Source organism: Lynx canadensis, chromosome A1, assembly GCF_007474595.2.
Source record: "Lynx canadensis isolate LIC74 chromosome A1, mLynCan4.pri.v2, whole genome shotgun sequence".
NCBI classification, from domain to species: domain Eukaryota; kingdom Metazoa; phylum Chordata; class Mammalia; order Carnivora; family Felidae; genus Lynx; species Lynx canadensis.
In genome coordinates, this window is record NC_044303.2 from 214,323,509 (window position 1) to 214,351,267 (window position 27,759).

Sequence of the window (27,759 nt, forward strand, 5' to 3'; positions counted from 1 at the left end):
CAAGGCACTGAGCCAGGACACAAAGACAAATAAGGTCCTTGCCCTTAAAGTCTACTGGGGACACAACAAGCCCTATGGCAACTGGAATATGTGGGATTCATGCATTGATCAAGATAAGGAGGGGATCATGCAGGAGCCCAAAGAGGAGATGCTTAAAGATGGTACGGGGGGGGGGTCCCCAGAAGCCTCCTAGAGGAGTGTGTCCCCCAGAAATGGAAGAAGCTAAGCTACATGGGGGAGGGGAGAAGAAACAGAATGGTGAGAGCAGCAGCTGCAAAGGCTCACAGGAGATAGGGTAGCCTTTTGGGAAAAAATGTGGCTAATTCAGTCTAAACTGAGGAGGAAGAGAGCAGTGAGAGATGAAGGCAAAAAGTTAAGCAGGGATCAGAGAGTGAAAGGCTTCGTGTGCTTTGTCAAGCTAAGGTGTTCAGATATTACCCTGAGGGTAAAGTGGACCCATCCAAAGGGCTTAAGCTGCAGTGTGTATGAGCAGGTACATGCATGACTGATGGAGTCTCTTTAGAAAGGTCCCTCTGGCTGCTGTGGGGACAGCAGATGACAGGATGACACTGGACACGGATGGGTAGCAGACTACTATGACCACCCACATGGGAAATGAAAGCAGCTTGGTCCAGACCTATAGCCATAGAAGTGGGAGTGGGAGAGAGAAGTGGGGTGAGGAGGGAGACCCTACAGGGAGCCAGAGTTGATAGGATTTGGTGTTCGACTGGACATGGAGAAGAAAGAGGCCAGTATTTCAGTTGACTCCAGGATGCCAACTGTCCCAATTTCCTGGCATGGGACTGTCAGTACAAAACCACGGAAAGTTATAGACAAACCAGGTGAGTAATTGCTAGCTGAAACTCAGGTTTCTGGCTTGGGCGACTTTGAGAGTGATGGGACCTGGAACATTGGAGCCAGCTGGGTGGGAAAATGATGCATCGATGTGAAATATCTAAGATGGGAGACCTACTGCAGGTAGGTGGTAGAAAGCTTGGGGCGGGGGCGCTCAGGAGAGAGGTAAAGAAGCAGACACGGACTTAGGAGACATTACCACATAGAAGGATAGACGTTCACCCATTGCTTACTAGAATAGGATCATCCTCATGCTGTCTCTGCTTGATGCAAACATAAAACTACCCAGGAGATGTCCTGGATGTGATTCTCCTCAGTTACCTTTTCCTGCAGATTCAGACCTGGGGCAGCCTTCCTGAGGTCTCTGCAGACCACTTGCACTGAACCACTCAGCCTTCCTGAGGTCTCTGCTGAAGGTCTAGGGAAGAGTTCGGATACTCTATAGGGTGAATTACAAGTGTTAGGGTGAGACCACAAATGGACCCACAGACACACATGCCAACTATGAAGAAACTTGCCTGACTGGCAAATGGTAGGGTTCTTTTTCTCCCTATTATGTGACTAAGTTGTACTTATTTTTACCATGGTGCATTACAAAAATACACATTTGTAGTAAACAGGCTTGCAAGAACTGTTCCCTTGGATGAATAATGATCTTCACTAGACAGGGAGTAAGGAACTCTGAACTCATTTCTAAAACTGCTTATCTATGTCCTAGGAGATTCTAACGTTTTAGACAATGGGCCCAACTTTTATAATTTAAAAAATTAATCTGGTTGCATATGTCTTATTATGTGTTAATATTTTATAGAAACATATGTTTTTTTAAAAGAAGATATTTACTAGAGAAAATGTTTCCTACAGCTTTGTTAAAGGAAAAGAGGGTATAAAAATAAAGACAGAAGATTTATTTTCATGTAACAAATAACAGTCTGTGAAAAGAAGCATCTCACAAATAAAAATGGTCTGAATGATTATAAACCTATTCTGTAATTTATTCTTTGTAGATTTATATTAAATCATTAATAAAGCAGAAACAGAACAATGCTGACATGTTTAATCTCTCATTATTCAAATGGAATAGAATTTTTTGCCCCAAGGGTTTAAGAGGTAAATGCCTAATTTTTGTTTTTTCTGGAAATTCCATTTTAGCATGACTTTGGGCTCATCCTGGAGTAAAAATAAAAATCCGCTCAGCCCAAGAACCTACACCACCTTCTGTGATGGTCTACTGGTTCCAATCTGGACGTTGGGGAAGCAGTGAAGATCTACTTCTTGCCAACTCTATCAATCCTGGGTAAATGCATTGAATGATGATGTTTCTTGGTTTGAAAAGGGTCCTAAAAGATATTCATGCCTAAAAGGGTGTATGGCCCATTCCAACTTTCTAAGATGTAAAGTATAACCCAGGGTCAACATTCAATCTATAGATTATGGGCAGTTGTGAAGAATGCAAAGTCCAGATGGCAGATCTCTCCTTTCTATAGGCATGTGGCTTTAAAAAAAATGTCCCAAAGGCAATAGATTTTGTTTTTGTTTTTTTTTTAAATCACCATTTCATTTATATCTTCTTTGACATTTGATCTTGAGTGCAAAAACCAGGCAAAGGAAGTTTGATATGTGTAGTCTTCAAATAGTCTAATCCAGAAATTCACTTTTATGTTATTGCTTTTAGTTAAGTTTAGCAGAGAGGGGCACCTGGGTGGCTCAAGTTGGTTAAGTGTCCGACTTGGGGTCAGGTCAAGATCTTGCAGTTCGTGGGTTTGAGCCCCGCGTCAGGCTCTGTGCTGACAGCTTAGAACTTGGAGCCTGCTTCAGATTCTATATCTTCCTCTCTCTTTGCACACCACCCCCCCACTCTTGCTCTGTTTCTGTCTCTGTCATAAACAAACAAACATAAAAAAAAAAAAGGTTAGCAGAGAATGAGTAGCTTCTTAAAAGTTTGTTTGTTTGTTTGTTTGTTTCTTTTAAAGTCATTTCCAAATTATTTCTACTGTGTCCTAGGCCAAATGAAAGCCTCTTCTTTGGAATATATGTGAGATTTAGTCTCTTTTGCTAACTTAAACCTTCAAAATGATTAAGCTAACCAACACTCCCTAACTTACTCATCCTCAGCTTTCTGTGTATTCATAATCTAATCATTAGGAGAAAAAGTCATATCCAAATATAGTACTCATCAGAAAGAAACAAATTATAATCTTTTTATTGTCCTTAATTTGGGGGGTCCACATTATAATCTTTTTATTCACCTTAATTCTTTTTTGAGGAGAACCATAAAGTTGGTAGAAAATCATTGATAGAGACATTACTTTTTTCTTCTCCTTTATTTACAATTCTATCTACAAATCATGCCTCCTTTGGGTAAGGCTTTATGAAGACCACCCAGATACTCAAGTGAAGGAACATGGTTCCTTGAGAGAGGGATTATTTTGATTCCTCTAATCCCATTATGCAGATTGGCTATGATTGGAGAAATATGCATGAAATAGCCTTTCTAGAAATTAGACTCATTCCCAGGGTACCATTTCAGCAGTATGCAAAGCTGAACTTGATGCTTATCTTCCCAACTTTCTCTTTCATCCTTAAGGGGTGTCTCCTACAGGGACTCAGAGAGGAAACCAATCAGAAACAACATAGCAAGTTACTGCTTCTTTAGGAACCCACAGGCATATCTGCCAAGAAGATTCTTGGAAGGAACGTGCTTACCCTAAAGAAATATAATTTCATGAGAGAATGTTGGCTACAATGGAGGAGAAAATTTGAAGCTAGAAGTGGACCTGTTACCACTCAGAGTATACCACATCTGCTTTGCCTTTAGGTAAGACCAACCCTGACCATCACAGCTGGATATCATAGTATCAGAGATTTCTGTGAAATTTCCCAACTTCACTGGAGTTCAGCAACGTAATAACACGAACCCATAAAAATATCACTGGTTTTGAAGTGTTAAAAATAAAAGCAGATGTTTCCCTAAGTGTTGAACATCCTTCCTGTGTAATACTGAGGACTGAATGTTTGAATGTTTTTGCTATCAACTGCCACCAGGAATTCTTGGCCTCACCAGTGGCAATTCCACTGGTGACAGTAGTGATAAATAATGATGCAGTTCGAGTACTTTATCTGGGCCTCAGATGACTCAAATTATATCACAGAAGGGCTTGAATTTTCCACTTAGGATCACTCAACTAGCTCTTTATTTAAGTGGATGAAATGATTTGGATTTTTTGTTGTTGTTATTGTTATGTCCTCTGATCATTTATCTTACTAAATGTGTTGGCTTCTAAATACAAGGCCATCTTAGATAGATTTTCTGAGCCTTAAAAGCTATTTCAACAGTACTTTGTTTGAAATTCAGGTTCGATAAGCAAACAAAAGCTTACCCGTGCCAGGCAGTCACTTGATTGGAAGTCTGTCTTCCCAGATTTTGAGAAGCGACGTTTGTCATTGCTTGTAGGTAGAGCAGCATCTGTCTTTGGAATTCTATGCTCTGTCCCTCTGTCTGCTTCTGACTTGTCTAGATGGGATCCAGCCAGCTCCTTGAGAGATTCCGGGCCATTTTCTAGCTCAAAAGCATGGCCATTGCCAAGTTCGGGGTCTGGGCCGTTGTCCGGCTCAGAGATGGGGTCACTGTCCAACTCACAGCCAGTACTGCTCTTGGGTTCTTCAGTGGATTTGTGGGTAGAAGGCCTGGAAATGACCCCAAACTTTCTTGCTCTTTTTCCCTTTTTCACAGTTTGGTCACCCAGCTCCAAGGTTGGCGTCTCTCCTGGTTCAGAGCTGTTGCTACCGTTGCCATTATACGGAGAGTGAACTTTGTGCTTGAAGCGGCGCAGCATGATCAGGTAGATAAAGCCGCCATTCCAGCACTGCTCAGCCAGGTAACTGCAACACACACAGAAATGCCGGGTGAAACCCTCACACCATTCATCTCGACCAGCGCATCGGGCAGACGCATTCAGCAGCACCCGCAGAACCCGTGTGATTAACAACCTGGTGAAGCAACGGAGGTACCAAGCTTCCCATAGAGGCTCAATGCTCAGTTCATTCTTTTAATCTACATAATTGTTGATGCTAAAAATAACCCCCAAGCAAACCAAAATCCCCACGAGCTAGAAATTACTAATGAAAAAAACCCTAGAGTAGGTAATTAGAAATGGAGTTTTCTATTCACAGAGCCAATCCTTACATATGATTACAAAAACAATAATTCTCCATTCCCTCAACAATTTCTTACATCAGAATTATGCTAGCCTCCCATTCATCTAGTTAAAAAAACAAATTTAAATAAAAAAAATTTTTTTAACATTTTTATTCATTTTTGAGAGACAGAGACAGAACACCAGCGGGGTAAGGGCAGAGAGAGGGGACACAGAATCTGAAGCAGGATCCAGGCTCTGAGTGCGGGGCTTGCACTCGTTAACCGCGAGATCATGACCTAAGCCAAAGTTGGACACTTAACCGACCGAGCCACCCAGGTGCCCCGCAAACTTAAATTTTTTTAAGTAAACTCTACGTCCAATGTGGGGCTTGAACTCACAACCCAGATATCAAGAGTGGCATGCTCTACTGATTGAGCCAGCCAGACGCCCCACCATTCATATAGTTTTGATGTCATTACTCTGCAAGTTCCCAAGGTAAAGAATAGATAAACTGAGAGACATGTAAAGTTCTGCTCTTAGGATCAAAATATCAACTGCACAACAACAAGAATCACTGCCTCACAGCATTCCAGTGAAAACAGATACTGAGCTGAGGGTGGAGAGGTGTTGGCTGGAATTAAGACACAACTGGTAATAAGCGCTGATGAGTGTGTGCTGCATTAAATGAGCATCAAGTCCACTTCTTGATAATGGTTCTAGTTTGGGTTGTTCCTGGCACACAAGGAGTGTCATTTTCAGTCTGGGTGTCGCTTTGAGAGGACCCCCAATGAAAACCATGCAGACATGGGGTGACTAGGATACAGAAGGCTATTGGAAACTGTGTCAACCAGGAAAAGTGAAAGGGCAGGGATGTCCTCTCCAGGGATGCTTGGCTTGAGAGGGCAGAGGCCAGGCTCAGTTGCGTTTCATGTACTTGAGGGGTGCCAAACACTTAGAAGCAGGAAATAATATAAGTGAGATAATGCATGTGAAGCCTGACACACAATAACTACTCCAGATCTTAAGGAATAACAATAAATAGAACATCAAACAAGATAAGTAATTAGTGGTATTCAGGACCATGAAAGCTTTAGCAAAGAAAACACACTTGCTTAAAGTCAGGAAACTAGGCTGGGCTGGACCCTCTACTTATGCCACCCAAGATAAGGAAGCACAAACCCCAGATGGATCCAGGGAAACGCCTTCACCACTGGAATGTTGCCACATTCTACACATCACCTGATCACAAGCAAAGAATGTCAACCACCAAATCCTTAATGTGTTGGACTGCTTCTGGCCTTCATGTGCCTACAAAGGATTGCCCACATCCTCAATAAATGAAAAACAGAACATATTCAAGTATACCAAGCTGCTCCTCCTCCAGGCTTGAAGCTCAGACTTGAGAGCTGGGATAGTCAGTTTACTGGAAGGGGTCGCGTCCATAACGAGAGGTAACCAGTTGCGTTTGAAATGTACTAAATTCTGGGACAAAGGCATATATTACCCATACCTACTGGTCAGGTTAATGCAATGACAATGCCAGTCTCCATGAAGAGCAGAATAATTCTGAATTTTTGCCATGGAGTAGAGTGAACAAGAGAGATGGGTCCTTAAACAACCACCAAAGCTAATAAAAACTTTCTTTGATCCTGGGCTATAAAACATGTAATGAACTTACACATAAAAACCAGGTAGATAAAAGGTACCATATAGACCTCAGGTTGTACTGTGAAATACAATGAGATGAAGAGGTGTAAAGAGCGGTCCACTAGAGTCTGGAAAATGAAAATTAAACTTGGTTCTCAGTATAATTTCTCTATAATGTTTAGATTTCATTCTTTGAATTGTGTATCTTTTTCACATTGGAAAAATTTTTGTAAAGATATAAGATCTTCAGAGTAGTTACTAGCCAGACTGTAAGGGTTTCTTTGAACAAATCACTACTATTAATGCAAGACATATGTCAGATGTTATGAAAAACAGTGTAAGGTAGTAAAAACAGGACCACGGGGAAAGTCAGACACTCAAGTCTTCATTCTGGCTTTGGCCCAACCATGTAAAAACAATGGTAATGATACCAAATTTCCATCAACCTATGTATGAATGGATAGACAAAATGTAGTATATCCCTATAATGGAATATTATTTGGCAATAACAAGAATGAAGTATATGTCATAACTTAAGCTTGAAAACATTATGCTAGGTAAAAGATGCCAGACCACAAAAGGCCATGTCATTCCATTTATAGGACATGTCCAGAATGGGCAAGTCCATAGAGACAGGAAGTGGATTAGTGGTCGCCAGGACTAAGGAGAAGGGAGAATTGGGACTGCTTACAGAGTTTTTGGGGACGATGGAAATGTTCTCAAATTAGGTACTGGTGATGGCTGCACAACACAGTGAATATACTCACTGAATTGTATACTTTAAAATAGTGAATTTTCTGTTATATGAATTAGGTCTCAATTAAAAAAAATAACAGCAAATATAATAATTCTGGCCAAGTTTTGAATTGCTTTTTTTTTTTTTTTAAAGCAGGTTCCATGCCTAGTGTGGAGCCCAATGCAGGGCTTGAACTCACAACCCTGAGATTAAGACCTGAGCTGAGATTGAAAGTTGGACACTTAACCAACTGAGCCACCAAGGTGCCCCAGAGTTACTTCTTAGAGTATGTGCTCCTTAAGAACACCCTTTGCAAGAGAAGAAACTGAGGCTTAGAAATATTAATATGCCCCAGTTCACCTAAATGTCAAGTGCTGGACTGAGGCCCTCCTGCTTCTCAAACCCATGCTATGTCCACTGTGCTGCTGTGCTGTCTCAATTACTCTAGTGTCCTTGTCTGTAACACGAGGGTGTTAAAATAGGTCATCTCCAAGTTGCTTTCGCATGTTCAGAACTGTGAATGCTAGTTTCTTGGGAAGACTTCTAGAGATCAAAGGTGCAGGCCATCCCCAAAGTATTGATCCAGTGCCAAAGACAAAACAGAACCCTGGAAAAACAAACATTCCTTTTATGTCCAAGGTGTCCTAGGTCTCCTGGACATTAACTATCAACCTGAAAAAGATATCACCTGGAGAGGTAATTCCTTTTGGGATTCTATCTTTTGTATTAAGCTCTGGACAATTTGATGGGTTCTGTGCAGAAACCTTTTCAGTACCAAAAAGGCTGGCTCACTGAGTCAGAGTATAGGATCTTGGAAATCTCTACTCTCACAGAAGCTCCAAGAATCTTGGGAGGTTTATTCCTTCTGCAGGGTCCATACTCAACAAAATTACAAAGCAAGAGTTTATCTTTAGTTTGGCACCATGTCCTCATCCCCTCCTGACTTCCTAATAATAAATAAGGCTCTGACACTTTCAAGGAACTGTATGACAGGTTATTTTATTCCTTCCTGGACACTGAATCTTCTAAGGTCATCCCGAAGACAAAGTGTAATGAATCAACTACGGACGCTACAGCAAGTTGGTGAGAAAGACTGTTAGGCTGGGGGTAGTTTTCTTAGAGTTCTTCCATCCACCTTATATGTAATGCCTCCATATTCCCTATCCATCTGTACTGAAATGACTCACCAAACTTTTCCAGTGCCTTTCTAGCTAATTCATATGTCCAAATCCCTTTTCAGTTCAAAAGGATTCCTACCCACCATGAGAATCTTTAAACTTCAAAGTTAGTCTTTGAGAAAGAAGAAATGGAATATAATCCTGGTCCAGAAAAATAGGTCTCCTCTTCAAGTAATTTTTCGGTTTCTTCCCCAAATTTGAAACTGTCCTCTGACATATAAAATTATTGATTAATTTGATTTTGACCATCCCAGGATGGCCTTAAGATAAATGAGGAAAGACAAGCATATCCAGAAATGAAGTTCTAAATTCTAGCCTAGAATCCTCCCTGTGGAATGTATTGAGGTTCCTCACTTCACTTGGCCTTTGCAAACACCTTTTGTAACTTAATCCCTTCTACCTCCCTTTCCTCTCAAAAAGTGCTTTATAATAAATAAAATAAAATAAAATAAAAACAAAAATAAAATAAAATAGCTTTGAGTACCTCCTGTGTTTCTTGATGCTCTATCATAATTCTGGCATCTGGGTTCTCCAGGGGTGGGAGGCCCAGGAAGGACTGGCAGGTAAGGTTGGGTGCTAGGAAAAGCTAGAGGGATAAAGCTGCCTGGAGTTTAAAGAACAAGGACAGGGAGGCAGGAGATGAGAGGGGCAGAGACAGTAGGTGTTGGAAGGCCAAGGACACACATTATTTATCCATGCCCTAATTCTATCAGAAGAAGGCATGAGGCAGCTATGCAATTCTGATATTCTAGACTGTTCTGCCAAAGTCCTCAGAAGGAGCAGTATCTCCAGGTGCCTTTGAAAATCATCTTGGGCATTTGGCCATCAGTTACCGATGCCTGGTACATAGTGTGAACCCACAGAAGGGAGCTGCCAGGCAGATCCATTGGTGTATACATATGTGTGATTCAGAGTCAGTTGGCTCACCACCCCTGGGTGGCCTGCACCCCAATGCCTTGAAAACACTGTATAACTCAGACAACATAAAGGAATTCCAGAACTCAGACTTTTTGGCAAAGCAGACATTCTCACTTCATCTGAGTGAGTCAGGCCCCCAGGATAGACAGTAGAGGAACAAGATGTTTATAGAGGAGTTCCTACGTCCAGGCAGGAGTTTTACACAATGGGACTAACTGCTAATAGCCGCCCTGTGTAACACACAAGATGAATGGAGATCGACTGTTCTTGCTCATGATTGCCTCTTGCCTAAGAAGTAATGGGAGGTTAAGAAGCTGTTTGTGGTCCTTTGAAAACCTGCTAAGCCTAATTAATCCAGAGGGCTGTCTGAGGTTGTAAATCTGTAGGTTCCCAGAGAAGAACGGGTTGAGAGGAAGTGTTAAATATATACAGATTAATTTCCCAGCGAAATCTAGGCTGGGAAACAGAGGGAGGCAAGTTCAAACAGCTCCATGAGAGGGGGTGGGAAGATGACAAACATCTCCTGGAGTCATTTAGTAACAAGATTCCCCACGGGCAGTCTCTCTCAGCTGTTGCCTCCCAGCTACCTTGAATGTTGGGCTTACTCCTCCCAGATTCTACAACCCTTCCTAGAATGAGCCAGACTTTCTCTGGGGACTCTGTAAAATAGCATTTGGGGGTGAATTTTGTGCTGAAAAGAGTGACTGATATCCTTGTGTGCTCATATGGCCATTTCTGAAAATAAATCCATCTACTTCTTTGCTGGGACCATGAGAGAGAAAGTTAGCCCTGATTAGATGGAGAAAGATGGGGCTCAGGCACCAATAAGACTTTGAAAATAGACCAGAGTCTAGGCTTAGAGTATAAATGAATAGAGCACCATATTCCAACCGCTGGGTGAGAGAGGTGACTGATAAAGTCCAGCTTAGCTGAATCTCTCGTCCTCATCCAGCATCAACAGCTGGGGGTCGGCCACTCTTTCCTCTTCTCCTTCATGTGGAGTCAAGAATAGAGAATATGAATACATGAATATGTTCTCTTATTATAAACTCTGTATTATTTTTTATCATACAACTTGGATTGGCAAACAAGTTGATATTGCAAAATCAGGTTAAATATTTATTTAAGAATTTTTTCTGACCTAGAATACAATATTACCATTCAAATCCAAATCAAATTATCAGCTACCAAAACTTGCTACCACCACACAGCTTAGCAGCAAAATTTCAGTCATATCCATCTATACAGCAGGACAGAGATCCATATTGCCCTCAGGGGAATTGGGGCAAATATGCTGATACTCTAGCGACTGCTATTTCTATGAATAATAAACTGTCTTCCATCTTTGATCCAAGTGTCTCATGCTTTCCACCGGCATTCATGAAACCAGGCAGGCCAAATTGGTTAGCTTACTAGTAGAGTAAAACTGTAGTTCTTGGCATACAGCAGGATAATATACAGAGTAACTCAGTTTATAATTGGTTCTGCTCCCCAGCATTGAACTTAGAAAAGGAGCTTAATAATATATTTCTCTTAATACCAGCGACTAAGAAATAAAAATAAACATGCATCTTATACAAACCAATACTGAATCTTTTAAGGCATATCAAACAGAGGAGAAATTATACTAAGGGGTGTAAGAAAGAAGGTGGGTGTTCTACTGTCTGATTCTATAAACACTGATTGAATTCAGTGTGTCAGCCTCAAAGGCAGAAGCTACATTTGTGTTCATCCGTGTTAAGTGTACTCACTTCTGCCCTGTCCCTACTTGAATTCCATTTCCTGCAACCATTGGCTGCAATATCCATTTCTGTACAGAAGCACAGCTGATTCTTTTTCTGTTTCCTGCCAAGATAGCTTCTGGATGCAAAGGGGTGGGGGTAGGAGAGACACTGCAGAAAAACACTGGATAAAAAGCAGCTAAATCATATGATTAATGGAAAAATTGTTTTGACTTCCCCGTAACAAGAAATCATTGATTTTCATATTTATCTTAAAAACTCACATCTCAAACTAACAAAAATGATTTATGTAGCCTCTATGTTAGGATGCACTACACATTTTCAACTGCAGTACAGCTTAATAGAAAGGAAGCAGAGTTGTGGTCCTTTCTAACATATAGCAGCAGGTTGACATGAAGTTCCAGTTTTTCTCAAAGGTTTTCATGCACCTCATTTCTGCCTAAGTCAATAAAAGTGTTTTTTTTTTTTTTTAAGCCACCATATACCTTTCGAAAAGAGAAACTCAGAAGCTAAATTAAGTAGGAGATGCCTGATCAATGGTGAGAATTGACCTAATAAAACATACTACAGAGATACTGGCCCTTAAAAGAGAACTTCCAGGCTTCTATTTGCAACTGATTGCATTTCTTTATTAAATTACTGTGAGTGAATCAGGGTTTCTTATAACTTTATGAGATCAACCTGCAACCTATACAGAATCAAATCAAAACTCCAGCCACATTGCTTTGCTAGGTCATCCTGATGACGTTGGTCACGTTCTCCATGGGGGCAGAAAGAATGCTGGGAGAGTCAGACTTTGCTGTACATGAATGAGTCAATCACACCTCATGAATGGAGTGATGAGCTCAGACCATATACATGGGAACTCATATCACTTTTTTTCCTTATGACATAATGCTTGTTTTTTGTTTATAAAATGACTATTTGCTCATTACAAATTCATTCATTCATTCATTCATTCATTCATTCATTCATTCATTCAACAAATAGTTATATGCCAAGCACTGTTAGGCATTTGGGGGTACAGCAGTGAACAAAATGATTCCTGTCTTTGTGGAGCTTACTATCTAGGAGGGAGAGATAGGCAACAAACAATGGACCTGTTAAAATAAGCATCCAACTATATCATATGTTAGAAGGTGAGACGTGCTATGGAAAACAGAAAACACTGAACAGGATACAGAAGATCAAGCATGCCAGGAGTTGGAAGAGCCAGGTTGAAACTTTAAATGCTGTGCCTGAGGTGGCCCCACTGGGAAGAACACACTGAGCAAAGACTTGAAGAAGATGAAAGGGTTGGCCATGCTGCTGCCTGGGAGCAAAGTGTTCCAGACAGAGGGAAGAGCCAGTGCAAGAGTGATGAATTGGAAGCGTTCCTGGTGTGTCTGAGGAATAGGCTTGAGAAAAGGGGCAAGAGAGGAGAATAATAGGAGATGAGGTAACAGAGACTGGTTTATGGAGGGCTGTATAAGCAGTTGTAAAGACTTCTATGCAAAATAGGGGGCTCTTTAGTTTTGAGCAGAGGAGTAATGTGATATGTACTATGTTTTAAAATGATCCCCTTTGTTTCTGTGTTGAGAATGGACTGTGGTGGGGGCAACGGTAGAAGGACGAAGACCAGATGGAAGATCATCTTCAGAAATTCCAGCAAAAGATAAGCTGGCTCAGTAGAGAGTAGCCATGGAGATGGTAAGAAATGGCCAGAATCATGATGGATTCTGAAGGAAGAGTCAATAGCCTGTGCTTTTGGATGTGATATAGGGTATGAGAGAAAGTGAGAGATGAAGTGTTTGGCTTTCACAACTAGAAAGGTGGAGTTGTCATCACCTGAGCTGGTAGAACAAGCAGCCTTTGGGTTTGGGGCTCTCTGACCTACTCTGAATGCATACATCTATTCTGGAGTTCAGTTCTGGACTCGTTGAGCTTGATAGGATTATGTGGGCAGCTAGCTCTCTAAGTCTGGATTTTGGAGCAGAGGACTAGTTTGGAGACAGAAACTTGGGAGGTGCAAGAATATTCATGGCATTTTAAGACCCCTAAAGATAAATTCCTTTGGGTTGATTTTCTGGGTCCAAAGTTCTTGCTCATCAAGAGCATATTCAAGGGTTTCATATGTAATTCTAATCTTTCCTCTTGAAAGGGGGTAACAATTTAGAATCCCAGCTGTAGTGTCTTAGAGAACTGTTTGTTTCTGAATATTGTGACTTTTTAATCTTTGTCAGCCTGATAGTCAAAAGCTACCTCATGTCATAATTTGCAAACCAGTGATGACTAGTGAGGTCAAAATTCTTATTAATCATTTGCCTTCTTTGAAAACTGCTTATTTATGCCCTTTGTTTGTGAAGATCTTCATCTTTATACCCTCCTACATTAGCATGGTGGCTGTCACATAAAAAGCACCATAATGAAAATGAAGGGTCAATGAGAAGATCCCTTCTATTTAAAAAAAATCATTAAAAATGACTTTATTGAGATATACTTTGCACAGCATATAATTTATCTGTTTCAAATGTACAATTCAGTATTTTAAGGAAATGTATCAAGTTGTGCAAACACCATAAATCCGTTTTAGAACATTTTCATCACCCCATTAAGACCCCTCATGCCGTTACAGTTAATGCCCGTTCCCCATCCCAGCCACCACTTTGTTTCTACAGGGCTGCCTCTTCCAAACATTTCATATAAATGGAATCATCTAATACGTAGTCTCTTGTGTCTTGCATCTTAAAAACAACTCCTTCTTAGTAGGTTCTTAGTCACCCAACTTTACCTCCTTCTGGATTCTGCCTTTTACCTCTTATAAAGTCTTGATTTGTGCAAACGTGCTCTTTTGATGTCTTTTTCACTTTCCTTCAGATCATACCCAATTATCCTGAGGAGACAGCCCTCACACAGACTTGCTAGCACCTCACCTATTGGTCTCACATGTCCTCCTGTCATACCCACCAATCTTTCCAGTTTGGGCTATGGAAACCCCTGGTAGCCTGTCCCACATTTAAAAATTCTCACATGACTGCACTTAGGTGGACTGCGCAGTCCTTCCCATTTGGTCCCCTAGATTTTTTCCTACTGTCCCACTATTATCATAAACCAATTCTGCTACAAAAGGAAATCTTTCCTCATTAACATTGACTAGGCAAATGATCCAAATACTATGCTAATGTCGTAGTATATAATTTATATACTAACATATTCATGTTACTATGCATTCACATCAACAGCATTTCGTTTTTAATTTTCTCCATGCTATTTTTGTCCAGGACAAATTACCAGCAACAGATTATTATGAGACTCAGAGTCTCCTCTGTACTTCTTTTGCCTGGATTGGTGCTAATGACCCTTCCATATCTCCCCTATGCCTTGTTCCCTGGCCAGCAAAAGATGATGCTTCATATCACCAGAGGTCTTTGCTAGGATGTGTCCCTAGAGCTGAAGATGGGCCCAGTCTGAGACACATCAAATTCAGGAAAGCCCTCTGCCTGTCTTGAGTCTTGCCTGAGATCCAACTTTCTAGCCTTGCCAGGTGCATTTCCTATGGCAATTCCTATGCTTCCCTACATGTGGCACTGCCCTTGGATTTTCCTTGAAAGAGGGCAAGATCAGTGCTCAAGGCTTACTGAAGCCAAACCATGTCCCAGAGATTATGCTCAATCTGTTTTCCAGCCTCAGGGTTACCAAGTGCTGAGAAATGTGTTAAAGATGACACAGAGACTGAGTTCCATATTGCCCCTGCCACAGCTTCCATGTTCCCTGTGGTGAAAGCCACTGGAAGCTATGAGAATTAGCAACACACATTCTCCCTTTCTCTCCCTCTTCCCTAAAGCTAACCAAATCTGAGAGTTCACCACCAGCTAGTAATCCTCAAACTCTCACACTGCACTATTCAAAAGACAGTCACCCTCCTCCCCCTCCCCGGAGGTGATGCTAAGAGAAGGGAGGCTTCTGTAGGCCTAGGCATCTCAGAACGCACATCAAGCTACTCACACACGAATGCAAACACTGATGAAATGTCTGTACCCTCCAGTTCTCTCCCCTTTCAAGTGGCTCCAGCTGCATCTTGAAACAATTTCCCCAGCTTGCCTCAATCCTTCCAGGGTCTGTTCCATTGGCTTGGCCAGAGTCTGCTCCCACCTCACTCCAAGCCTGGTTTCACTTATGTCAAAACAGCTTCCATCAAGATAGTGGGCTTCTTTTCCGAATTTCTTTCACTGTTTTGAAGTCAGCACAGAAAAGATACTTAAGAAATTGCAAAATGAGTACTTCTATCAGTGTGTTCCCACTAATGTCACACACTGTTCTTCTCTTGAATCTCTTCTATGCAGCGTATTGAGAAATTTTTTTTAAGTATGATTTTCTTTTCTTCTTTTTCTTTCTTTTCCAAGGTTCTGTGGCTGGCAGGGCTGGGCTGGACAGAGCTCCTCATCTACAAAGGTTCCTGTAAACTGGCTTTCTAAGTTTGGCAACCTTCTCTAGCAAAGAGTGCTTCTAAGAAGTTGGATTTGGTGGCTGTTTTCCCTCTTGTTCATCCATCTGCATGATCCTCTAGAACCCTTCTTGGTTTGGAGAACCTCAGTTACAAGCAAGACAGATCAACAGAACTCTGGCCTAGAGAAACACGTCAGCCAAGTCCTTACAGATATTAACAGAACACTGAAAAATCTTGGCTTCTCATCAGTGCACTCTTCATATTGACCAACTGGAACTGTGGCATCGTTGAGTATCTTTGTGACCCCTGGTTCTTAGTTGTGTTCAGACAAGGAACATACAGAGGCATTTGTATGTTTGCAATTGCCTACTGAGATTTTAAACAAAACTGCAAGTGTTAAAGAAAGCTGAAATTATCAGATGCACAAGCATCAATGCTGATTCGAAACTATAAAACTTACTTTTAATGGTGTGTTGATAAGAGAAGCTCCAAAAGCGCACTGGAGTTATAACAGACAAGGGGGGCGCGAATACCCATATTATGCTGTCACTCCATGCTGTGTACAGAGTTAACTGCACATGCACTCTGCCTCATGTCAGCCTAAAGCAACCCTAAGGTTGATGTTACGGGTCATGTTTCAGAGAGGGGAAAACTGGAGAATAACTGGCTCCAGGTCTCAGAGCCAGCAAGGGTGGAGCTGGGATTCAAATTCCCACCTGATCACAAACAAACCCAGCCAGGGACCTTGGGATTCACTGTAGCCAAGCCCCATCCTACTGGTGGTCATTATGATAAGTTTGGATGAAGGAGAAGGCCTACAACTTCCAATAGCCAAAAGAAACCTCTCCCCACTTTAATATCACAAGGGATTCCATTTTAGTGATATGTTAACAACCCAGAATATGTCCCACACCCATAAGAAAAGGGCCCTAGGGAAAACAAGAGGTACTTTCAGGCAGGTCCAGAAGGCAGGTTTGGGAGGGGTGAGGTGGTTTCTTGGGGTGTGGGTGGAAGCGGCCAGCTCTCATTCCATCTCTCAGGTATGAGCTGAGACAGTCCCCGGGAATCCCGGAAAAGCAGATGCAATACTTGCTCAGATTAGCCAGAATCAGAGGATTAAGGAACCAACCTGGCCCCCAACCCAGCCAAGGCCACACAAGACGGCCAACACAAGATATGCCCTCCGGCGATGGCCTCTCCCTCAGGCACACTCTGGAGCTCAGTCACCCCCTCCCTCCCCACAGTGCCCCCACCCCAGACCAGTATTACGCACTGCACACCTCTCCTTCTACGATGAACTGCCCCTTCTGACTGCAGGTAGTCTGTGTACACTTTCTGGCCGTAAGAGGCACCTTAATACCATATTCATTGTTCCTGTGCATTCTTGTCCAAGATAACGTGCTGTCAAGTGGTGATGGGCCCACATGGGTCAGAATGGGCATGAGGCAGGTAAATCTCTGGGCTGAAGTACCACTCAGATGTCCCCTCAAGTAAGCACTTGCTGTCCAGCTGGTGAGGAGTGTTAGTTAGGTCAGGACCTCCGGCTGTGAGCTTCATCAGGGTCCCCCTCAGCTTTCAAGTCAAGGTCATGCTCTCCTGGGGCAATTTCTGGCCAATGGCAAGGAAGATGGTATAGGGGCCAAGGGCAGGTTGTCCCTTCAAGATGGGCCACTTTGGTGTGAAGATTATTTTGAGTTAAAAAACAATCAAACTCAGCAGTTTTGGCAACTCCAATGTTTTACAAAGGCCTGAAAAGAATTTAGATAGAGGAACTGCTCCAGGAAGAGAGCTATCAGCATAGATAACTGCATTGTACTGTGAACTAGATATGATGGTCAGGGAGGAACCTAGCAAGGCCAGTTTGTTCAAACTCATTGTTTGAGTGGCCCAGCAAACATCTGTTTACCAAACATTCATTCTTTTTCATCTTCCTGTGAATTGCATTCCCTCTTTTTGAAGTCCAAGACCCCTATCTCCTTCCTCTTAGTTCAGAATGACACATAGACCTCTTTTTGCCTGTCTTTGATATTTCTATGTCTGTGTGGATTCCTTGTATGTATGCTATTAAATTTGATTTTCTCCTGTTAATCTGCCTCATGTCAATATGATGCTTAGTCTGGCTAGAAGGACCTTGAGGAGACAGGATCTTCTTGCTTCCTGACAACTGGGAGATGGGGCCTGGCCATTGCTACCCAGTGCAGAGTTCCCCCAGGCACACTTGTTCTCAGAGCCCCCTGTTGGGCTGACCGACTTTGTCAGGTGGGCAGCACGGTGTGTGGCTCCCCTGCCCAGCACCGCTGCCTCCCGTTTTCTTTCCCAGGACATTTTGCACTCTTAGCTCTAACTCAGCATCTGCTTCCCGGAGAACGTGAGTGAGGGCAATATAAAGAAAATAACAAAGCATGTCCCAAAAAGGAGGTGATAGGAAATAACAGTAGCCAAAAAAGGTTGTGAGGGATGCGTAGGACTCAGCTAATCTGGGTACAGAAGCAGCCAGCAGAGCATTCTTGAGAAGTCGGGTTGGATGATCGGCATTTAAACCTGTTTGCTGATGGCAGGAAAAAACCAAAGGGCAAGAGGCTCCTTTTGCAAAGGTGCTCCTTTGGATTAGACTCTCTTCACTCAATACCTAAACAACTTCACCAAACTTCATCTCAGTATCAAGTATTTGGAGCAAGATTATGTTTGGTTCAGGTGTCAGCACTGCCACTTTGGGCCCTTGGGCAGGACATTAAACCTCAGAGACTGACCCCTGAGTCTTGTAGACCTATGGTCATTGGGAGGATTGAATAGAATAATGGACTACGTGGGCTGGTTTCCCATGTGGTACATAATAAATACCAGTGCTAGCCCCTTTCCCTTTCAGAAATTTGCTAGGTGATCGTAGGTCAGCCTGTTAGACTGGTCTGCTGACACTGTCCTGGATGAAAAGCAAACTCACAGAAGGGAGTGGTCAGATTCTGTGGTCTGAATGAAGCAGAGAGAACCACAGTCAAGTCCAGATGGGGGCAAGGGGAATGGGTTCTGGAGAAACCAAATTCACAAGGATAGGCAGAGTCAGAAATTATTCTAAAACCAAAGATCTGAAAAGGCAGAGCAAACGCGTGTTAGATGCAGAGCCCTCACAGAGAGGCATTGTTTTTAAAGTGTATTTGAGAGAGAGAGAGCGCACGAAGTGGGGAGGGGCAGAGAAAAAAGGAGAGAGAGAATCCCATGCAGGCTCCGTGCTGTTAGCGCAGAGCCTGCCTTGGGGCTCGATCTCACGAACCGTGAGATCATGACATGAACCGAAATCAAGAGTCAGACACTTAACCAACTGAGCCACCCAGGTGCCCCTCACAGACAGGCGTTCTGGGGGTCTCGTGGACTATGTGGTTCCACGGAGAAGAAGGGGTGTGTGTGTGCTGTGGGGGATCAGGCTCATATAGGCAATCAGCATGGACTGTGGCCAATTGCAGGCCATATTCTCTGCCAGAGAGAGAAAGGCACATGTCTTTCAAAACACAGACCAAGGGTGGCCTCTTGTTTTGCTTCCGTGTTCATCTGGCTGGGGTCAGCCTCCAACTCCTGGAGAAATTGCAAGCTCTCTGGCCTGACCTGAACCCTGAGGATGGTCCCAGAGGTCCTGGAACTGACCCAGGACTCAGGGTGGAGCCTGGGAGGTTGCTTATCCCAACCAACAACGCTGTGAGATGGGCTGACCCCTGAAACTCTGCAAAATATGTGGGCCGCTGACACGGGCAACTGCCACGATTAAATCAGATGCATGTGTGCACGAGCAGAAACGCTGCCCCTCTCTCAGCATCCTCTCTCTCTGACCTACCTTTCTGCCATTTGTCACAGATAACTGGACAACAACTCTCCCTTTTGGTTCTGTTGCCTCCTTTAAAAGGGCATCTTTTACTTTTCTGAGGCAGGGATTTCAAAAGCCCAGTTGTTTTAATATTAAACGTTTCAACATATTACAATGCCATTAGACAGTCAAACATTATGATATTTTTTAAATGTCTAGAGAGGGTCTCTGTAGATACATAATTTCAACTCTAGGGGAAAACACTCCCAGCATGAACAGCCAGCATCTTTACTTTTGTGAGAGGTGCACACAGGTGTGGGTATTTGAGTCACAAGCATGTTTTAGAATATTAGCAGCTCACTTTGTTACCAAATGTTCTCAACAGGAAATAGCTGGCAGACAGCACATGCTAAACTTGGAACCCTCCAACCTCGAGCAAACAGAAAACATCCAAAAACAAAATCAGAGCCATGGGCCGCCTGGAAAAACAAATACCCCAAAAAGTTAATTCTTGAATTGCACACCAGGAAGTGTGATCTGGAAGAGTCTGGAAGTGAGGGAAACAAAAGCATTGACCAGAGGACCTTCTTGAATCTCTGGGGGAAGAAAATATGAGAGTTTTCCACTGTGGCACTGTTCCATTTAGACTCAAGTATTTCTCACAGATAAAGGGGTATCTTAGCTTGTTCTGGCTTCCCAAACTGGGGACCAAACCACACCCACTTTTCACAGAGATTGGAGCTTTATGAGGACAGCAGTGATCAGGGGTCAGGGCACCCATATGCTCCACGTGGGCTCTGGGAAAGACCCAGGACACCGTATTTCAGAAAATACAGCAACTCTCAATAACTAGGAGGGTTTTTTTTGGCTGTTAACACCTTGCATCCTGAGTTCTCTTCAGAGATTTCCTTCTAAAGAGACTTAACTGCAGTCTTTTAAAATTTGCTTTTATGGTGTACTGAGAACATCAAGATGAGAGGTGTTTACTTTCCCTGTTCAACTTCTCAAAGGATGGACATGTCGGCATCACCTGTTCTCAGAAGGGCCCTTCCTGGTACTTTGGCTTTGGGCAAAAGGACATGATCTCTTAGATGACTTAAAAGAGTGAAAAGCTTTGTTGGACAAAGCAGATGGGTGGCAAATTTCAATACTGCTGTTTCTTCAAGAACTGAAAAGGAGAAATCTTTACATTATCAGGCACAAAGCTTATAAGGCCCAATTTCACTAGAAATATCTTCAAGACATAAATGTAAATATGAGGCAAAGTCCAAAGGGGACTCTCACAGACTCTTTCAAGTGGCTTAAGTTCCACATCAGAGTCTACAGTTCCGGTCTAAGGAAAATGTCTGGGAGCTCCTGGGGGCTCAGTGGGTGAAGTGTCTGACTCTTGGTATTGGCTCAGGTCCTGATCTTGTGGTCGTGGGATGGAGCCCGTCAGCATGGAGGCTGCTTGGGATTCTCTCTCTCTCCCTTTCTCTCTGCACTTCCTGCCCTGCTTCCCCACCCCCACCGTGTACATGCACTCTCTCCCAAAATAAATATAAACATTTTTAAAAAGTCTGGTTTTTAAAGTTTAGATGTCCCAATTCTCTCTCTCTAGGGCAGAGGTGAGGAATAGAAGGAAAACAAGACAAAAAGCAACTTAGAGGAAGAACAAGTAAGAAAAGTGGGTTTTCAGATTTCATTCTTTTCTTAAATCTCAATAGGGCCAATTAATGAAGTTGTATTTAAAATGCCCTGCCTTGGATTTCAAGACAACACAAAGACACCTCTCTGATAACACCGAATCCAACCATAAATCACTCCCCAGCTTCCATGAATGAATGTGGAGGTGAAGACAAAAAAACACACAACTACTCCTCCAGCCCCCAAAAGGGGGCTTCCCATGAGGCATTTAGTAGCAGACACAAGAGACTCAGTCGTGCCAAGGAAAAGATTTTCTCTGAAAAGTAAGGAGATGATATGCAGAGAATAAGGCTCAAAATATGCAGAGCAGGCATGCTGGCTCAGTGCTGACAAAGAATAGAATAAGGTAGTTGACTTCTGCCCTCATAGATTTCACAGCGAACCTATAATTAATGTTACAAATTAATGTGTCAATTTTCTAATTAACTCTATAATTATTATAGTATATTATGAATTATGTCAATAATATAACATATTATTGTTAACGTTATATTGACATTATATATCATTGTTATATATATTAATATATGTTGTTATATTGACATTATATATCATTGACATAATGGACATAATGTAACAGGTTATATTTTTAACATAACATTTATATTATAAATTATACTATATTATCACAGAAATAAAATTTTATATAACAAAACAGCAAGATAAAAATTAATAGATCTTAATAAAATTTATTAGCTACTAGGTAAATATTTAAAAATATTGATATGTAAAATAAAAACATATAATATGAATTTATATTCTATAAATTTTAAAATGATATTAATTATATGAAGAATGTTCCAACAGAAGCACAGGTTACTTCAGAAACTTCTAAAAGAGGGCCTGGCCTGCTTTGGGGATGGATGTGAACATGAAAGGTTTCCTTCAGGAAGAACCAGGGGTCTGAGGTCCAGCAGAAGTCAGCTAGGCTGAGAGAAGGCTGAAGCATGGGGTCTGGAATGAGGAGAGAAGGTCCAGGCAGAAATTAAGATCACGTTCAAGGCTCTGGGTTGGAATTTGACCGTGAATTCTAATTCCGCTCACACTGGAGATGTCATAGTGGAAAGCTTCTGGGTTGAATGGCTCCCCCTGCACCCCTCCTCCCCCATACACACCTACCTAGAGCCTCAGAATGTGATGTTACACGGAAAGAGGGCCTCTGCATTGCACATGTAATTACTTAAGGATTACACTGTATGGGGGTGGACTCTGAATCCAAAGAAAGTGTCCTTGTAAGAGACAGAAAAGAACACACAGAGACCCAGAGAAGGTGGTGGTATGTAGCTGGAGGTGGAGATTGGTGTGATACATCTATAGGCCAAGAAATGCCCGGGATTTCCTACAGAGATGAAGGCTGACAGACCGAGACATTTCTTTCCTCAGAGTCTCTGGGAGGAACCATCTCTGTTGACAACTTGATTTTGGACTGCTAACCTCCAGAACCATGAGAAAAGACGTTTCTGCTGCTGGAAGCCATTGCGTTTGTGGTACTTTCTTACATCACTCAGAGAAAATGAATACAGCCTCGCCCCACCCCTTTCAGCTTTTCCATGACTTTGACTCTTGAACTTCTTTCACAGTAAGATGCAATCTTGTAAAGCCTCTAAGACCTGCTTAAGATAACTTCATCATGTTTTTCATGGTTATATAACCACAAGATTTTAAATACATATATTAGATATGCTATTGAAGTGACTTAAAGCCCCTTTTAGTACAATCTTTCAAAATATCAAGATGTATTTCCCTGTTTCCCAAGTAATGCATGCTGTTTCATTTACTTCAGATTAATCCGTAAGAACAAAGATGATCTATTGACTCAAATTTAAATACTATATATCACTGAACAATATTTAAAATATGTGTTTTAAAAATACAGGGAAAAATTACCCATGTGATACTTATGGCATCAATAACAGGAAAAACATTACCCTGCTGTTTTAATTCTTGAATCTTTAGAATTTTTGCATTTGGATTGTATAAAATGTCCTGGTTTATTTTAAAAATCATTATGTTTCATATTTAGATGAAAAGGAATGAGATTTCCAGCTGCAACTTATAATCATTTCTTCTCACACAATACATTGCGGGGTAAATAGTCTTTACTCCAATAAACAGCAGCAACATTGACTAGAACAAGAGACAGATGTTATGTATACATTTTGATCAGATTAATGGCACCTAAGATCTGGTGAAGATCATCTTTAGGAGAACCATCACTGTATGTTCCTCATTAATGTTTTTTTTTTTAATTTTTTCATGTTTATTTTTGAGAGAGAGAGACAGAGTGTGAGTGGGGGAGGGGCAGAGAGAGAGGGAGACACAGAATCGGAAGCAGGCTCCAGGCTCGGAGCTGTCAGCACTGAGCCTGATGTGGGGCTTGAACCCACGAACCACGAGATCATGACCTGAGCCGAAGCTGGATCCTCAACGGACTGAACCATCCAGGTGCCCTGTCTTTCACGACTTTTTAAAGGCATAGCAACAAAGATATTGCCAAGCAAGGGAAATGATTTAGGACTATACAACGGACGAAACCACTAGGGTGGCTAGAGCTGATCATCCACGAGATGAAGTCATGTGGGTAACTGAGTCACAGAAACACCAACTATTTTCCCATTCAGTATCTGCTCTGAGATTCTTAAATAATTTCAGAGGGGAAGATGTTTAAGCAATTATTTTATTTTTTGATTTTTAGCAAGACAACTGAAGTTGACTCCATGATCACCTTTTAACAACAGGACCTCCGGAACACCTTTGCCAATTCTTAGTAACTTCCCCATCACAGGTTTGTAATGTGTGACCTCCTGCCCGAGGGTGGGGTCTTGTGGTACGGTGAGTTTCAGAGAGCTCAAACCACTGAGTGGTGATTTCCCCCTGGCTCAGGGCCAACAGGCATTATATGTCCTATCAGCTTCTCTCCTCACTAAACATGCGTCAGAGGGTATTTAAAAAGCAAACAAACCCAATAAAGATGTCAATGTGTACTATCCATGTTTCACACAGGTTTCTAAAGGGCCCTAAACTTTGGGAGAGGCTCGGTTTCCTCTTTGTCCTTTCCCCTACGCCATCTGACAGGTCATCAGAACACGTGTTTTAACCCAGCAGTAGTTCCTTCCTTTTCCTGTAGCAGTAGCAACGGGCTGCCTTCTTCTCAGCCAAGCATGGACAGCACATGTTACATAACAGAATTAAAGACTTCAGTCATTTGCATTGCTCATACCTCACCTAGAAGTTCTTGTGAAGGGAGGAGTCCCCAGCCATAGCTTCTTTAAGACAGGCCCGCATTTCTAATGGGTGCCTTCATCTAACAGGTCTGTTTTCCATTCCTTATAAAGTTTGGATTTGCTACTCACAGCCTTCATGTAGGAGAGAGTGGGAGGAAAGGTCAAGAGAATAGTGTCAGGCAAAGTGTATCAGTGGAGGGATAAAAGACTAATCAGAGCCCCTGGGGTTACACATTACACACTATTATTACTACTGTCTTACTTTGGTGTAACTCTACATCTTATGAAAGTCAGTAGTAGTACTATCATCATCACTATCCGACCACTACAAACTTGTGAGGTGGGTAAGGAATACGTGGCTGTCAGCAGTCTATAAGTGCTAAAATTTAGGAATAATGACGATGGAGCTTCACGGAGCCCATCTGGACTCCTGGTCCGGAGCACCCTCCTCCTTCTGTACAGAGGGAAAGAGATGGTAAAGCTGCTGTGTTTGGAACCGGCTGGACTCTAGCCGGGAAGATCTTCCAGAATTCTCCCTGTGCCACGGGGAGGATGTGATGCTCACTGGGGCACGGGCTGAGTTAGACCTAGCAGCTCATTGGATAGAATGCAGGTTTTGGAGCCTGGCAGTCCTAGGTTTGAATCCAGACTTTGTCACTTGCAAAAGTTGTAGGACTTTAAAGTGAATTATTTATTTATTTATTTATTTATTTATTTATTTATTTATTTATTCCTCAGTTTCCTCATCTGAAATGGATTGCTAAGAGAATTAAATGATATTTAGCAATACCTGAAAAATGTTCACAATGACTACATCCAAGCCCACCAGGCTACATTTGGAGAAAAGTCAACTAACCACATATAAAAATCGCCATTGGAGAAGGGGAAGAATCAGAACCCACGTGACAAAGCTGAAAATGCTGGGGAAGTGGATACCAGTCCCACATGCTCAGAGAAAGTTGATTCTACTGCAGCCCCTGCAAGCAACTCAACTTCCTAACCTAGCATTCTAGAGTGTCACATTGAACCACCCCAAACTCAGAGTATAGGCTCAGCTAGAAAAATGCCTGTTTCAAAAAAGCAAGAGGACAAGGAAAATTTTCAGAAATGTCTATCTACCACTGTTGGGCTCCTCGATTCATCTCTTCCCAACTTCTCAAGAGGTGGTCCCCTTTGGAAGTTCCACCGAACACTTAGACACCTCCAGTGCCCAGCCTTGGGCTGATTACATTCAACTTGGCATTTGATGATGAAACTTCCTCAAATTGCTCCTTGGTTGTTTTTATGTGCTTGTCACGTTGATCAACAAGACCGTGTGCACCCTATAGCAGGTTCATGGCTCTTTTGCCACCTTTTTTTTTTTCTTAATTATTTTGTAAGTTTATTAATTTATTTTGAGAGCATGAGCAGGGGAGGGGCAGAGAGAGAGGGAAGGAGAGAATCCTAAGCAGACTCCATGCTGTCAGCGCAGAACCCAATGTGGAACTTGATCCCCCAACCTGTGAGATCAGGACCTGAGTTGAAATCAACAGTCAGATGCTTAACTGACTGAGACACTCAGGAGTCCCTCTTTTACATCCGCTTGTCCCTGTCTCTCCCATGTCCTCCCCTAGAATGTAGTGTATTCCCAAGCATACTGCAAGCCAACAGTCAGGCATATAATAATAGAACTGAATCCTTTATCCTCAGCACTGAGAAGTAATGAGAGTGGTAGAAAACAGCATTCAGAGTATCAACAACAAGGCAATGATTTTCAAAACATATGAGAATTTTATAAAAATGTATTTAAACATGGAGCCACATTTTTGAAACATGAATCACTGTAAGTGAGGAAAGGGGTTTAGAAATAGTAATAGCTCTATAATTTATATGCATGTGCCATGGTCTACACACTGTAGTAAGCACATTGAGAAACTTCTGTGATTTGTGAATATATTCTTGCAAAAACTCATATGGTGGGGATGTTAGTGAGATGTGAAAGTCACTCCTTCATATCATCCTCAAAACCATTCCTATAACCTTTGACTTTTATCTCATCCATAAGTTTCCTGTATCTTCTTCTTTGTAACTTCCTGCATTTATGGTCTTACTTAAGAGGCTCCCCCCCCCCTAGATAATATTCTATTTTTCTTCTAATACCTTCACAGATTTCATTTTTATGTTTAGCTTTTTATCCCATCTGGAATTTAGTCATCTATTTTAAGGCAGGACTTAACCTCACAGTCTCCCATAAAAAGTTTTAGCTAATTATTGCAATAAAATTCGCTAGGCAGACCATAATTTTTCTTCCATTTTTAAAGTCTCTCCTTTTCATACACCAAATTTCCTGATATTTATGGGCCTATTTGGGATTCCTTCCTTTGTTCACCTGGTCTGTTTGGTAATTCCTGTGCCACACTATTTGAATTACTATAGTTTTAAAGTATAGTTTGCTTTCTGGTGAGGCAGCCCACATCCTTCCTCATTGTTCTTATTTTTCCAAAAATTTCTTAGCTATCACTCACTTTTCCCTCTTCCAGATGAGTTCCAGTTCATCTGTTCAAGTTCCAAAATAATTCTTTTCAAATTTTGATGGAAATTGCATTTAGTTACGGATAGGAAAGGAAGACAGCAGGATCTAGTATCCTTAAAGGACTGTCTGTAGAGCTGTAGGTATAAGAACTGTGATTATAGATACATAATGTGAACAATTGTTTAGTTAAGGATGCAAAAAGTTAAGATTGCCCCCATTAAAAAGCAAACAAATTCACCATACCCAGCCTTAGCTTAGAATCTTTAGAATAAATCTCCATGCTGTAATCAGCATCCCACAAGTTTTCAACTGAGGTTATGAAATCCAAGAAGGTTTTCTTTAAAAGTTGTTTTTACCAAATTATAAATCAAAGGTATATAGAGGTTACAAATTCAGATGTTCCCATTACATAATTATTTCAAATCACCCTCTCCCTTCTCCATTCTAACCTGAATTTTAGAGTGCAGTTTTTATGATATACTATATCTCCTGGCAGAGATATCTCAAAATTATTACCATAGACATTTAGTGGAACAAGTCCAATTTTAAACTAAAAACACTACTTTATTTATTTTTTTTTTTTTAAATTTTTTTTTCAGCGTTTTTTATTTATTTTTGGGACAGAGAGAGACAGAGCATGAACGGGGGAGGGTCAGAGAGAGAGGGAGACACAGAATCGGAAACAGGCTCCAGGCTCTGAGCCATCAGCCCAGAGCCCGACGCGGGGCTCGAACTCACGGACCGCGAGATCGTGACCTGGCTGAAGTTGGACGCTTAACCGACTGCGCCACCCAGGCGCCCCTAAAAACACTACTTTAAAAGACATATTTTAATTCTGGCATCCCTATTTATATAATAATTAAAATTCAATTAAAAAATCGCAATATTAAAACACTGATGGAT

General features: G+C 41.8%; 1 protein-coding gene across 4 annotated transcripts in view; it reads right to left on the bottom strand.

The window, feature by feature from the left end:
* Nucleotides 1–27,759, bottom strand: part of PDZD2 (PDZ domain containing 2) — a 279,185-nt gene that overhangs the window by 95,668 nt on the left and 155,758 nt on the right. For all 4 annotated transcript variants that reach the window (XM_032594615.1, XM_032594614.1, XM_030331887.1 and 1 more), the window contains one exon: nucleotides 4,236–4,737. In XM_032594615.1, coding sequence (XP_032450506.1) covers nucleotides 4,236–4,737 — 502 coding nt within the window. The remainder of the gene's footprint in view (nucleotides 1–4,235; nucleotides 4,738–27,759) is intronic.